Source organism: Poecilia reticulata, chromosome 5, assembly GCF_904066995.2.
Source record: "Poecilia reticulata chromosome 5, P_reticulata-male-v2, whole genome shotgun sequence".
In the NCBI taxonomy this organism is placed as follows: Eukaryota; Metazoa; Chordata; class Actinopteri; order Cyprinodontiformes; family Poeciliidae; genus Poecilia; species Poecilia reticulata.
In genome coordinates, this window is record NC_088834.1 from 27,833,484 (window position 1) to 27,846,977 (window position 13,494).

Here is a 13,494-nt window from a genome sequence, read left to right on the forward strand (position 1 = left end):
ATACATACCTCTTCAACTTTTCCACATTTTGTCTAGTTATGACCACAAATCAGTTTAGTTTGGGAGGATTTTATGGAGAGGACTTGCAAATAAGGAAGGAAACCTTTCAAAAAATGTTAATGTGCACCTACTTCCACATGCCTGGTGTGTTTGTGATTGCATCACAACAAAAGTAAAATAAAAATAAATTGGAGGCAAGATACTGCCCAGTGCACTGCGGCATTCAACATCCAAAAGCTTGCTATCTTACTTCCTTTCAAAACTTCAGTTTTATCCCCTCCATTTATCTTGCTATAATTGCCTTTTTTTTATTCATAAAAGTAAATTTTAAATAATTTTGATAGAAATTTCTGATGTTTTTGAGTGACAAGAAGTCACAGTGGCCCATCTCTTAAAAACTTGCTGCTTCTTCAAGGAATTGCAGAGTGAAACTTAGTTTGGACTTTTGGACTTCTAACAAATGCAGCAAATTTCTTTTAAAACAACCCATGCCTCTTGTTTTAATTGTATATACAGATAGCACTTTGTTTATGATATGTAATCTGTATAATCCTCACTGTTTTACTAGTACCTCAGGTGTTAAAGCTATTTCTCCCGACGTAGCTTTTCCAATACGGTAGAAAAGCTGAAAAATAACAGACCGTGAACGCAGCAACGTCTTGTATCAAAGAACACGTACCTAGGGCAAGATGACTCACCCCCTTCTACTTGGGAATCTGCTGCCCTGAAAAGAGCATTGATTTTCTGTTAATCTACTAGTACCTCGACAGAATTGTGAAATTTGACATTTTGATTTAAAACGTTACAAACTCGAAACTAATCATTAATATTCTGAAATAAAAACGTTCTTCTTAAAAATTTATTTCATACCTGTTCACCTGCAGACAAGAGAACGCGGGCTTCGAGGCGGTTATCGCTGTCGTACGTTCATCTTTTGGTCCTCGAGCGCTTCCGTTGGTTGTGCTGGATGCATGGTACAGGGCTAACGTAGCCCTGGCTCATAAACTGAAAGGAACCTACTTGTTGTAACAGAGTGCCATAAATTTGGAGAATAATAACCGAGAAGGTGTGTCGTTTTTATCTCTCCATTTCGGCAAAAATCTTTAACAGACTGACGACAAAAACCAGCTGTTAACACATTAGTGGTTGATGAATATCAGCACAGCAAAGCACCACCAAACGGTGCTTACAGCTAGCAGTGGCTAACGTCATCCCCGCTATTAGTAAATGTTTCTATACTTCTGACGCACCAGTAGTTTTGTGTGACTTCGCTATATTGCGCGTTTTTGCCGTAAATGGGTGACTCGGACAGTGTAGCCGAGAGTCGGCGCATTTTGTGCGGAACAGAGGCTTGCTTGTTGGTGCGGATAACGTTGTGCTCGGCGGCTAACAATAGCTGCATACCGTTGCAAGCTAATTAACCGTTAACAAAACCTTGTAGCCTTTCGTTGTGAACAATTTCTCATCAAAACACGTGCTGACTTTACGTTATACTAGAATACAACCTTCTTCACCCTTATCTGAAACCACCTCCCCCGTTTTTTTTTGTTTGTTTTTTTTTAACCCAAAACCCTTCAGGCTTGGGGGGGTCACGCGTTAAAAACAGATCACTCTGAATGGGATGCCCGCGCAACTGTAGAAGAAATTATCTATCTGCGGGAAGACTCATTGGATTCTCTGCTGCCCGTCCTTGGTGCACAGATGAGTGAAGAAGCAGCAGGAGAGAGTAAGCACCCTGCCAGTGAGGCAGTGGAGGAGGAGGAGGAGGAGGACAAGGGGGAAGACACCGTAGAGAGTCCCAAAACAGACAATCCCTCTGAGGAACCACCAGCACCCTCAGATGACCCCAAAGAGGCAGCCGAGATAAGCTTGGTCCCCCCAGTAGAGGCCAAAGAGGAGGAGGAGGAAGGTAAGCCTGCTGGCGAGCCTCCAATGGACTGGTTCGAACCGCTTGAAGATGATGATGATGATCCAGATGAAGAAAGCCTGGCAGGAGAGACCGAGAGCATAGCAGGCAGCGAGAGAGCCACAAGACATCTTTATCAGTAGGTTCACGTTTCTTTTCTAAATTCCACGAAACACTAACTTGTTTTTGTTTATTCGTTTTCATGTGTTTCTCTCCCCCCCCCCTCCTCCTTCTTCTTCTAGGATTTACGGGTATCGACGTAAGCGCGCTCATCCTGAAGAGGGATGGGTCGAGTGGCCGGTGCTCGGACAAGGTTGGAAGCGCAAAGAGGTTGTTCGACGCTCAGGCTCCAGCATCGGCCAGAAGGACGTGTATTATCTAAGGTACGTATTAGCTAGCAGCTGCTTTTCTTTTAATTGTGTTTTTTTATTTTATTTTTATTTTTATGAAAATACCAAAAGAAAGTTGGAACATAATGTTAATGACTCTTTGAAGCTGAGTGAGCGTCGCTCCTTCACCCTGACGTTCCTTCCCTCGGTCGGGGGGAGGGGGGGCGCCGATCTATGTTTTCGCATCCACCTGAATAATGTGTAGTTGCGCCACTGCCCGTCAGCGTAACCTGTTGTGAATGCTACAGCTAGCATAACCACCGATACGGTCGTGTAACGGTGAGTTATTTCGCTGCAATTAGCATATTTAGCAGTGCATTCACGACTTTGATTGACAGCGTTAAGACCCGCCTCCTGGCACCGATTGGTTGTTTTTAGAGCTGTGTATTTCTTCAGACTCCTCTGGGAGGAGGTGGAGGAGCTCAATGTTTTCACAGATTATCGGCCTTATACAATACTGTGACAACATGGTATGTAAAACATAATTATTTAAAATAGAAGTTACACATTTTAGCTTTAGTAATCTTATGCATACATACAGGGACGTGGTCTTTTTCAAAAAAACGTGCTCTTCTGAATTTTTTATTTATTTTTTTAACAGTGTATTGTGTGTTTCCCAAGACAACAATATGGCTATTGATTTGAAGTAGATACACATACATATAATGTATAAGCTGTGCCTTTAAAAGAAAATCTCACATTACCAAGGCAACTGGTGGTTCCATGTTCTGGACAAGGTGACCTTTTTTCCACTGGAGCACCTGCTCCCCAAAATATCTTTGTGTGCCACTGCATGTATTATATATACACCCTCTTGGTTTAATTTTAACAGCAATAGAACCCCTGAATGAAACTTTGCCAATCGGATTTCTTTTAGTGTCTTTAATTGTGTTCCTTGGCAGTCCACGGGGTGATCGAGTGAGGAGCAGAGTAGAATTAGCTACGGTGCTCCAGGGAACCGACTTGACCCAGTTTGAATACAAGAGCGGCAAGTTCGTGGAAGGGGAAATCCCACCAGTGAGAGGTCGACCCAGAACGAAGGTATTAAAAACTTCTTTATTTATTTTTAACAATTTTAAATTCATATAAAAAAAAAAAATCTACAACGTTTTGCTGTACTCCCGTATGTGTCAGAAACGCTATCGGGACCGGTCCTCCTCAGAGTCCAGCTGGATGGACAGAGGAGATGGGGCAGAGACTCCAGACTCCCACCACCGGCTGACCCCGAACATCACGCCCAGGAACCTCCACAGCAACCAGACGAGCGTCTCGCTGAACAGCTCGACAGGGGAGTCGAAGCAGAGCCCCAACTCCGAGGAAAAGCAGTCGGAGGAAAAAATCCGGCTCCCTTTCCCCTCGTCGTCTCGTCCCCTCTCGTTGCCTTCGATCAAGGGAGAATTTGGATCGGAAGAGAGCACCCTGTAAGTAGGCCTGTCACAATAACAAATTCTTTTGCTGGATGATAAATTGTCACCAGAAGTTATTGCGATAAACAATGATATTGTTGTTTTGAGACAATATTTTTCAAGTAATGTAACAGAGTAATGATGCAAGAAGACATTCTCAAAGATCAGTCAACTTTAAATACGAATGAATATTTAACACTGGAACTTTAAAATATTCAAAACTAATAAAAAAAAAAAAGCTACATAATTGAATTATGAAGCGTCTGTAAACAAAATTGTATTTAAAAAAAAAAAAAAAAAAAAAAGGTCTAGTTGAGACCAAAAAGCACCAGACTGAAGACTTTTTTAATTTATCACGCGATTAATTCATTCATTGCTTATTGCGACAGGCCTACCTGTAAGTTTGTAGCTAAACACAGCTTACTGTTTTTCTTTTGTTTATATTTTTTAAACTGGCTACTTAATCATATCGAGGACTCATATTTTTTTATAAATATATATTTAAATTTTGTCCTGTAAGTTTTTTGTGATTTTTAGCAAAGACTGCCTCATGTTTCCACACAAGTCATCCTGTAACACTCAAGCATGTTGTCATTTTATTAAGCATTACATTTGGATAACTCTGGATGTCTAAACTAAACAAAATAAGATAAGAAAAACAAAAAGATTTTGAAAAACAAATTGTTCAGTCTTATCTTAGAGAAACTTTCGCGCCTGGTTATCTGGCATTCAGATAACGAGCTCCAACAAAAAGTCAAGGTTGTGGACTCCTCTAGTTTTGAGATCCCAAGTCCTCCGCCGGCCAGCCTAAGATTTACTCTGTCTCGTGTTTATGCTTGTCACCACAGCGAGTGTGAATTAATGTCGCCCTGTTTCTCCACAGGATCTGTGCAAAGTGTGGTATTTCGTTTACAGGTACATGGTATGACAAACAAAGAAAGCGGCCATGCTGTCCCTCCTGCTGGGGTATGTGTCTGTAGAAGTGTGTAATTAGTAATATTTTCAAAAATAAAACATGTTACAAAAAGCATTTTCATGCGTTTTTTTTTTTCCTTCTCCTTTTTTTTTATTTTATTTTTTTTATCTCAGCAACGTCAAAGTCGATAGAGCACCCGCTGATCCGCTTCAGGAAGGTAAAGTATCACCAGATGACAAGCTGCACCTTCTTGCTGATGAAGTTCATACAGTCTGCATAATATTTTAAAGTAGTCTCTATTAGCTTCTAGATTATTCAAGACTTTCAGAGATAAAACAAACACAAAAGAACAGCTTTTTGTCTGTTTTTGTTCTTCTTGGACTGTCAGTGGATTCCCTGTGGACAGTGCGTGGGATGTCACAATGCCATTGACTGCGGTCAGTGTGCAAACTGCAAGCATGGACTGCAGAGCCCCGAAGCCAGAAAACGCCTGTGTCGAAAACGCAGGTGCATATGTCCGATACGCAAGGTGAGCTGACAGAGGCTAGCAAGTTAAGCTAATCGACGTATGTCTTTGTTGAACTTGTTTAAAATTCAATTGATGTAATGTTTTTGTTGTTTTTGCAGCAAAGCCCAGGAAGCGTAAATGTAACTTACAAGAGATCTTTTGTTGACCCTGTTGACACGTATGAAGATAGTGTAAGTCTCCAAAGAACAACTCTGAAGTATTTCCCTTGCTAACTGTTTTATTGTAATTGGTTTTTTTTTTTTATTTCTCTTGAAAATGTACAGAATGATGTCACAGAGTCACAGGTAACACTTTTGTACTGCTTTTTGCTCCTTCATTATTTTCTTTTACTCTAAGGGTGCACCGATTTCCTTAATTTTGCGAAATCGGCCGATACTTGACAAACCGATCTCATCCACCACCGCAAAGGTCTCACAAAGGAATCACCATATCCTTTCGCTCTGTGGTGAGAGACGTCTCCCTGCTGATCACCAGGTCACATGCTGATCAGGTCACATATGTATGTGACCTGATCAGCATGTGCAGATCAGTTCTCATCTGCACATGTTCAGTTAGCAACAGTCAATTCAAAATTCAAAATTTTGATTGCAAATCGAAATCAAATGTTGACAACTTAGCGACTTTTTCCCTCTGTTTTGCGACTTTTCAGACGGAAAAAAAAAAAAAAAGGCCAAATCTGAACCGGCTTTTTAAATATCGGTGAGTCGATCACCGATATTTAAAACTGCAATCGGTGCACTCGCATTTCACACGTATTACCTAAATGGAAAACTGCCAGTGAGGAACCCCATCGCATTTTTCCGCACGTAGCATCCAAGTCTCAAAAGCAGCGACACGGAGAACTTCTCGGCGAACGTGGACCTCGACGATGACGACATGTCGACAGACGACGACGATGACGTGAGCACGTTTTGTTTTTGCCTTTTGAAGATGCTTGCCAAAGTTTGTCCCGAGTATTTCCCATAGGTGTTTGTGATGTTTTGTTGCCACCGAGTGCAGGAGGCTTCTCAAACATCTCGTAGAGCTCATGGCTAGCCGTTAAGAAATGCATGTGACGCACGCTTATCAGTCTCAGTAGCTGGGAAAACAGCAAAAGCTGACAGTTTGTCACACACAGCATCTGCGTTTTTGGTTGTTTTTCTGAAAATTGATCCATTTGAAAGCTATGAGAGGCAGTGTTCATTATTTAGTCTAGTTAATTTTATTTTTTGTAGATTTTGCTCTCTTAATAAATAAAATCATTGTATATAAACTCTTGCATTTATTCTGATGTTGAAGGTGGTTTCATGATCTGAAACGCATAATTTTAACAAACGAAAAAATCAAAAGGGAAATGACTTTTTCAGAACCTTCTGTCTCTCTGACTGATTCTAACGTGTGCCCTACTTTTGAAATCAGATTTGGGTTTTTTTCACCTGTGGAAGAGCTTAAACTCTGAACAGTCTACAGTGTTTTCATCCAGTGAACTCTGGGATCGTTGTTGAAGCATTGCTCTTTCGACTATTTTGAATATGGCCGATATAAACTGAGTAAACAACTCTTCTTTGACCAGACTGCTGACTGCATTTGAACGCTCTTCCGTTTGTTGCCATTTGAGAAGAAAATATTACCGACCTCTATGAACGAATGACCTCTACTCACAAACAAGAGGCTGTATTTTCAAGGCTTTCATAAAACAGAATCCAAAAAAAAACAAAACAAAAAAAATTGGTGAAATCGTATCCAGTTTGCGTTCTTGATTTTCGGATTTCTCTCCTCTCGCTTTTGTTTCTAGTGGCATAAAAAGCGGAAGCGACGTTCCTGTGGCGAGTGTAAGGCCTGTCTGTGCAGGAAAGACTGCGGCGTGTGCGATTTCTGCATAGATAAACCCAAATTTGGAGGCAGCAACAAGAAAAGGCAGAAGTGTCGTCTACGGCAGTGTCAAAGGCAAGCGATGGTAAGACACTTGTGCAATAAGGCGATTGTACGTTTCCGTACAGGGTGTCTGCGCGTCCTTAAAAAGTTTTACATTCGTATTTCTAAAATGAAGGCCTTAATATGTCCTAAAATCAAATAAATTTTTTTTTTAAACTAGCCTTAAATACGTTAGTGCAGTGAAAGGTTTTCATTAGAAATATACAACGTACCGAAATTATGAGAAAAGGAATATATTAATGATAATGAAAAACCTATCCTGTAAAGATGATTCTTTGCACATTGTTTTCTGCAAAGAACACAAAATAATACGTACTGCTATACAATACCAGATCAATCAGTATAACTAAAAATCCAAGCTGGTCTTAAATATGTTAATCGCAGGTCTTAAATTTCATTGTGTCAGGATTACTTAATCTTGTCTACATATTTTTATAAAAAAAATTTTTGTTGGACTTTTCTGTCAGGCAAATGATTGAGTCGCTTATTTGTTTCGTTCCGTGACTCGAGGCGGTTGAAGCTACTGGAAACTAGCTGCTAATATACGCTCGCTAACTAGCATAAGTGTATTAGCAGCTATATCAGGAATCATTGGTTATGTTTCCTGGAGAGGAGAAAAACTAGCTAGTTAAGAACAAAGCAAGCTAGTGTCTATCATGGTCAAGTTTATTTATCACATTTCAGTAACAAGGCAGTTCAAAATGCTTTATGTCATAAAACATCTTACAGCCACCATTTATGAAACAAGCAATAAACATTACGTTTTGCTTAAGTTCAAATTTATCAGCAGATGGCTGGATGATATTCGTCTTTGCCATTGGCGATCGATTGCCGACCCAGTTAGTGGGTGAAAAAGCTTAGCACTACTGGGGTTTAGGCTGTTTGTTTCGCACAATTTTGACATGATTCAGGTCTTAAATTTCACTCGTGGTGGTCTTTAAATTTGAATTGGTGAAACCTGCCGAAACCGTGTCGTAGTAAAGCAACTGCACATTTATTTCCCAGAGACATTTGCTGCCCTTCCAGATGGCAGGAGCTGAGTTGGGGCTGGATGCCCCTCTGCTGCCCGGCAGGCCCAGACCTCACTACACGTACAGCCGCAAGTCCAGCTTAAAGAGAAGCCAAGACCAGCAGGCTGACATGGACTACACCGACGACGATGATGACGACGACGAGGACAGCAATCCACAACCGGTGAGGCTCGAAGGGCTTTGGCTGGAAACATTGTTGCTAATTTCCATCTTGTCACGTAAGATAAGTTGTGATAAAATTACCCTTCAACGAACACTTAAAATGTTATCATTTTCTCTGCATCTGCTGAGTTCTTTGTAGATAATATTTAACATCTTTTTCTCATTGAATTGACCGATAAAATGATACTTAGGCGTGCAACTATTATCTTGAAGCTGCATTTATGTGGTCCTCCCCAGTGTTTGAGGGCCACATAAATGGCTACAGCGGGCCAGATTTGGCCCGCTGGCCTTGACTTTAACACATGGGCTCTCGAGCAAATGCATCATAAATCCATTTTGTGTTTCGCCAGCTGAATCATTCCGATTTTGGGGTGCGGAACGGCGTGCCGGATCGATTCCCTCACATCAGCAATCATAACTACTCCCAACCAGTAAGTTTTCATTTTGAAATAATAACTTGAACTTAGCTGAATAAGCTAAACTATTGTTTTAGTAACTACAATCAAATTGTGATGTAATTATTTTGAAACTTTTTATTTGCATGTCCATGAGAAGTTTCTGTCCAGTTACATGAAGTTCTTTTAAAATTATAACATAGTCACGAAGCTGAAGTTTTAAGCTGACTTTAGCATCTTATATTAGCGGTTAGCATCTTAAAGGTGGGACATGTCACATTGCTTAAAAAATACTCTTTGCGCATCTAACTAAACATTTGAGATTTCTAGAAAGCTTCCAGTATGTTTCACAACTGAGCTTAAAAAAAATCAAATGGAAAATGTTTGCTGTACTTCAGTTAGCCTTAGCAACCTGAACAAACCACAGACTCGGTGTTTACTTTTAATGAGCTCCTAAGCATCTCCCTGACACTGATACTATTTTTCACAGTTTTTCCCTTCGGTAACAATGTCCACACCAAAGAGGGTTGTTTTTTTGAGTTCCTGGCCAAAGGATGATGACGCTGGCTACCAGCCAATACCAGTCACAAGCTTGTTTGTTAATTCTCCTATTTAGCTTAAAAAAATAAGCATGACGAGGAAGACAGACGAAATGAGAAAACGGTTCATTAGAGCTAGCAACTGGGCACACGTCTGAACTCTGTTGAAATTATAGCCTTTTTTGAGCGCGTGGCAGCGAGCCATCCCCCACAAAAAGGTAATTGATTCTGCTGTCATTCCTCTTTTCTTGGCTGTCTTTCAGTTTTTGTTATTGCGGTAAGATGTTACGAGTCATCTAATCAGATAAAAACATGATGTTACAGTAAACATTCATGAGCTTTTTAAGCTGTAGGACCAATAAAAGTGCAACGCGCTCAAGCAGTGACCGCCTAACAGACGCATGTCTCTTGGACACCATTGCATCAGAAAGTCGATGTTGTCATTGACTACATAACTAAAGATGGACTAATCAAGATTGTCGTAGCTTGCTTGATTTCCAGTCGAGCCAGTAGCTAGTCAGAGCTGATTGAGCTGATCACCAATTGATTTATTGGTGCCGGGCCATCTTTGTAAAAACGGAGCAAAATAAATGTTTGTGGCTCAGTGTTGGAAGAATTTGGTCTGCAGGCAGTGACATAGTTTCCTGCTCTCTGATTGAATGTTTTTTTTCTCTGTATATGTCTGTCATAATTAAGAAGTACTATGTTTACTATGTTAGAGATGCTTATCTCGAGCTGGGCATTAAATCAGTAACAATATATCGATAGATAACATTTCTGATAGAGTACTCAAGAATTTCTCTGAACTCGCATCCAGATCCACACTGCATTGTGGGGGATGTAGACAGAGGAAAAGCTCTAGTCGCTCAACCTCTCACGACTAGCTAAGAAACATTGTTGCCATCCTCCAACTCACTCACTGTTTGGTTACCTAGCAACCACCTCCTGGTGATTAACTGGTGCAGCATCAGATAAACCAGGAAAGGCCACAACACCAGTTTGAACGTATTTCAAACAAAAAACTGATAAACAATTATTTTTGTCGACTGATGTTAAACTCTTGTGTTGTGATACGCTTTTCAGCTGTATCGTCCGGTCCCTAGGATTCACCGATATTGGTATCCAATGTTAATATTGCTGTTACGGCCAATAACGGATACTTACCGATATCACATTACCGCGTTTCTGCTTCAGTGAAACTTCCACGATCCTGCACTGCATCATTACCGCTGTCACATGACCTAACAAATACCACACGAGCAACCTCTTCCACTTCCCCTCCAGAAAGGAAAGACAACGAGATGAAAGTAGATATAGGTTGTTAATATCAGCTTAGATTTATGTTTCAAACCGATGCCGATGCACTCACACCAATGTCAGTGCTGATATATCATGCATCCCTACTTTCTTTTTGATAAGCTTTCCTTCATGTTTCTTTTTTTACTTCAAAGTGTTTGTGAGATGATGCTTCATTATGCTCAACGGTTTTAACTCATTAGACTGTATTTCTTACTGAAGGACCATCAAAGTCAGTGGGATACAGAGAAATCGCACACAGGCAGAAATGCCCCAAAGCACATGGAAGATGACGAGGACGAGTTCCCCATGGTGAGTGTCCGGTGTTTCTCTTTATTTATTTATTTTTCAGCGTGTTTCCCAAATAATCCCGTGTTGTTCATTCCTCGGATCATCCACAGATCACACAGATCTTCAGCCTGGCTGAGAATCCGGTGGAGAGCGGCGTGGACCTGGAAAACCAGCTGATGAAGCTGCTCCACTCGCTCCGCTCCTCCGTGCTGCCCATCCTCTGGTACGCCATCATGGTGGAGGGCCCGCAGCTGCAGCTCATCCAGTGCTCCAAGCAGTCCAACATGGCCGACACCATAGTGCTGATCGACCCGGGCTTCTGCTACCAGGTCACCGTCCAGAAGCAGCCGCTGCTGCCCATCCACCCGCTCTACGACATCCACCCGTCGCGGCTCGGCACGGCCACCGACGTGGTCAGTCTGCTGCTGTCTCTGGAGCGGTATGTCGTGTGCCAGGGACTCCCCACCAAGCAGTTGCTGTTTGACAAAGGGCCGATCGTCCTGGAGCGGGCAGCCACGTGCGACTTCCTGATCAAGAAGAACGAGCGGATCTGCGCGTGCTGCAAAGCACTACAAGAACTTCAAATCCATCACAGAGAGTGAAAAAACACAGTTGGATGGAAGCAGTGACTTCTTCTTCTTTTTTTTTGTTTTTTTCTATTTTGTGCCATTTTCTTTTTCTTTTTTTTCACTATATTGTACAGTTGAGAGACAATTTGACAGACTTACCTCTGGACTGTGATAGTATGTTTTACCTTTTTGAAAATCACCAAAGGAATTCCAGGAGCTGTATGAGTGTGTGTATATATATGTACATTTTTTTTCACATTTTTATCACACTGGTGTTCTCTTCTTTTTTTTTTTTCTAAACAACTGTCTGTGTGGCTGTGTGTTTTGGCAGTGTGTGGGATTGTGTATTTTAATTTCCCATGGTGCATTTGTCTCTTACTTGAAAAAAATGGCCCCTCTTCTACTACTGCTACTACTACATATTTGAATAGCCAGTCCTCAGACAAATTGATACTTTAGGCAGTTTTTCTCGCTGGCAACTTTGGTCTCCGTGCTTGTTTCCGTGCTACACCAGTGTTTAAGAATAATGGAGTTAAACAGCGGTTGGATTCTGATTGGAAAAAAATGTAATTTGCAAATTGGACAGTTTGTAACTCTAGTTTGCCAGTCTAACGTCATGTTACCATCTCGCTCTAATTTCTGTTTCGTACCCTCTTACTTACCGTTGATTGATTGCATTTTAGAGTAGTATCTTCTTTATTTTAGAGGCAAGTAAACATGATATCATGATATCATGCAGATATTATTTGCAGTAGTCCCATAAATAACGTTGTTGTGGATCACATAAATTTACTTTGTATCCTTTGCTGTAACAAAGAATACAAATGGAGACATTCTTGGTAGGAAACGACCAGCCCGCTTCCTTTGTCATGTAGCAGTTTTTTTTTTTCTTTCTCTCTCTTTCCAATCCTTTTATTTTCAAGAAACCGTTTGCTTATTGTTGGGTTTGTCTTTTGAAATGTCTCCAGCACACTTTCCCTTGACGTATGCCATTGCAAAACAGCCTGCGCGAGTTCGGCCGTCGGGAGAAAGAAACTTGCAAGTTCGTCAAGTAAGAATGTGTTTTAAAAAAAACCGGTAGCAGTTTGGCAGTGAGTGAGTTGCTCCTGAAAGAAACAAAACACTACCTCTCCATGTTATTATCTCGTCCGGTCACTTCCTGACCCGAAAACAGAGTGGGACTTTTTTTTTTTTCTTAAGAAAACAGTTGTCACATTTAAGCTGAAAGATGTGCAACTTAAATGGTGTGGTGAAAACCCATGAAAGATTATAATTTGGAGGGGCTCTGGCAGATGTTTTTTGCACAAAGGGTAGCATAACGTCAAGTTGAGGATATTTGTATGTAATTGTTCTGAGGGCCTGTTTACTGTGTGTGTGTGCGTGCGTGAATACTCCAAAGTGATGTCCTTAAATGAAGGTGCTGTTGGAGTCCAGTCATCAGGCAGATGATCCCGTTCAAAAACCTTGATGAAGCTGAATTCTTTAGACACTTTTTCCCTCATTTGCAACCATGGCTAATAAAAATATTTTAAATTATTTAATAGAGTTTAAAACAATCTGATCTTTTTTTTTTTCAGTTTTTTTTCTGCTGCCCCTGCCGTCTGCTTTGGGATGTTTGTGGAAAAACTCAGTGACTTTTTTGACAATGTGAAACTTTATGCATTTTCAACATATGTATTTTGGTTATCATGTTTTCTTCAATTACTTTGTGTATATTTGATACTTTAAAATTCTATTGTAATTTAGTCATCGGAGGAAATCATATTGGAAGAGTTGGATCAAAGACTTTTAAATCAGTACGCAAAATTTAGTTGTTGGTTTTTCTACGGATCATGTGTTCTGATCATGAGAGCGAGGAACTTATTGTGCTCAATTTGGATTAATTATTGTATTTGGAGACAGAAAATGTTTTTTTTTTGTTATTAATAAAAGAATTAAATTGTGACTTTGCTTTCTGTACAGGTTACCAGAGGTGCCTAATTCTTACCGTCCACCTCTCACACCCGTCTACACGTCCTTCGAGCTCCGTATTTAACATCCCTTCTTTGCCATGTATTGGTTGCCTAGCTACATTTTTTTCCAAACGGTTAAACCTGAGCCGTCCATCTGATATTATGATTTGATCTCATTTATGACTCCAGCTTCACCCCG

The 13,494-nt window shown here is 40.7% G+C and overlaps 1 protein-coding gene and 1 long non-coding RNA gene across 4 annotated transcripts; one reads left to right on the forward strand and one right to left on the reverse strand.

Annotated features, from left to right (window-relative positions):
* Window positions 1–889: 889 nt before the first annotated feature.
* mbd1b (methyl-CpG binding domain protein 1b) lies at window positions 890–13,288 on the forward strand. 3 transcript variants are annotated; one of them, XM_008410496.3, is made up of 15 exons: window positions 890–2,045; window positions 2,149–2,289; window positions 3,198–3,336; window positions 3,430–3,716; window positions 4,585–4,667; window positions 4,791–4,834; window positions 5,006–5,146; window positions 5,245–5,316; window positions 5,410–5,430; window positions 5,957–6,046; window positions 6,921–7,082; window positions 8,087–8,254; window positions 8,604–8,684; window positions 10,706–10,795; window positions 10,885–13,288. In XM_008410496.3, the coding sequence occupies exons 1-15, from the start codon at window positions 1,702–1,704 to the stop codon at window positions 11,374–11,376; spliced, it is 2,355 nt and encodes a 784-aa protein (XP_008408718.1). In that variant the 5' UTR covers window positions 890–1,701; the 3' UTR covers window positions 11,377–13,288. The 3 variants fall into 3 exon arrangements, with proteins under 3 accessions (XP_008408718.1, XP_008408719.1, XP_008408717.1); XM_008410495.3 differs by having other exon boundaries at window positions 891–2,045; window positions 8,066–8,254; XM_008410497.3 differs by lacking the exon at window positions 6,921–7,082 and having other exon boundaries at window positions 8,066–8,254.
* Window positions 5,463–5,742, reverse strand: LOC108166313 (uncharacterized). The gene is made up of 2 exons (XR_001776648.2): window positions 5,655–5,742; window positions 5,463–5,609 (listed from the first exon to the last, which is right to left on the reverse strand). It is a non-coding gene; the product is annotated as an uncharacterized LOC108166313 (long non-coding RNA).
* Window positions 13,289–13,494: the final 206 nt, after the last annotated feature.

Excerpts from the sequence above, each read along its gene's own strand:
- mbd1b (XM_008410495.3), top strand. The coding sequence starts at position 1,702 with ATGAGTGAAGAAGCAGCAGGAGAGAGTAAGCACCCTGCCAGTGAGGCA. Across the intron at positions 4,668-4,790 it reads ATGCTGTCCCTCCTGCTGGG|CAACGTCAAAGTCGATAGAG; the intron begins GTATGTGTCTGT and ends TTTTTATCTCAG. Across the intron at positions 4,835-5,005 it reads CGCTGATCCGCTTCAGGAAG|TGGATTCCCTGTGGACAGTG; the intron begins GTAAAGTATCAC and ends TTGGACTGTCAG.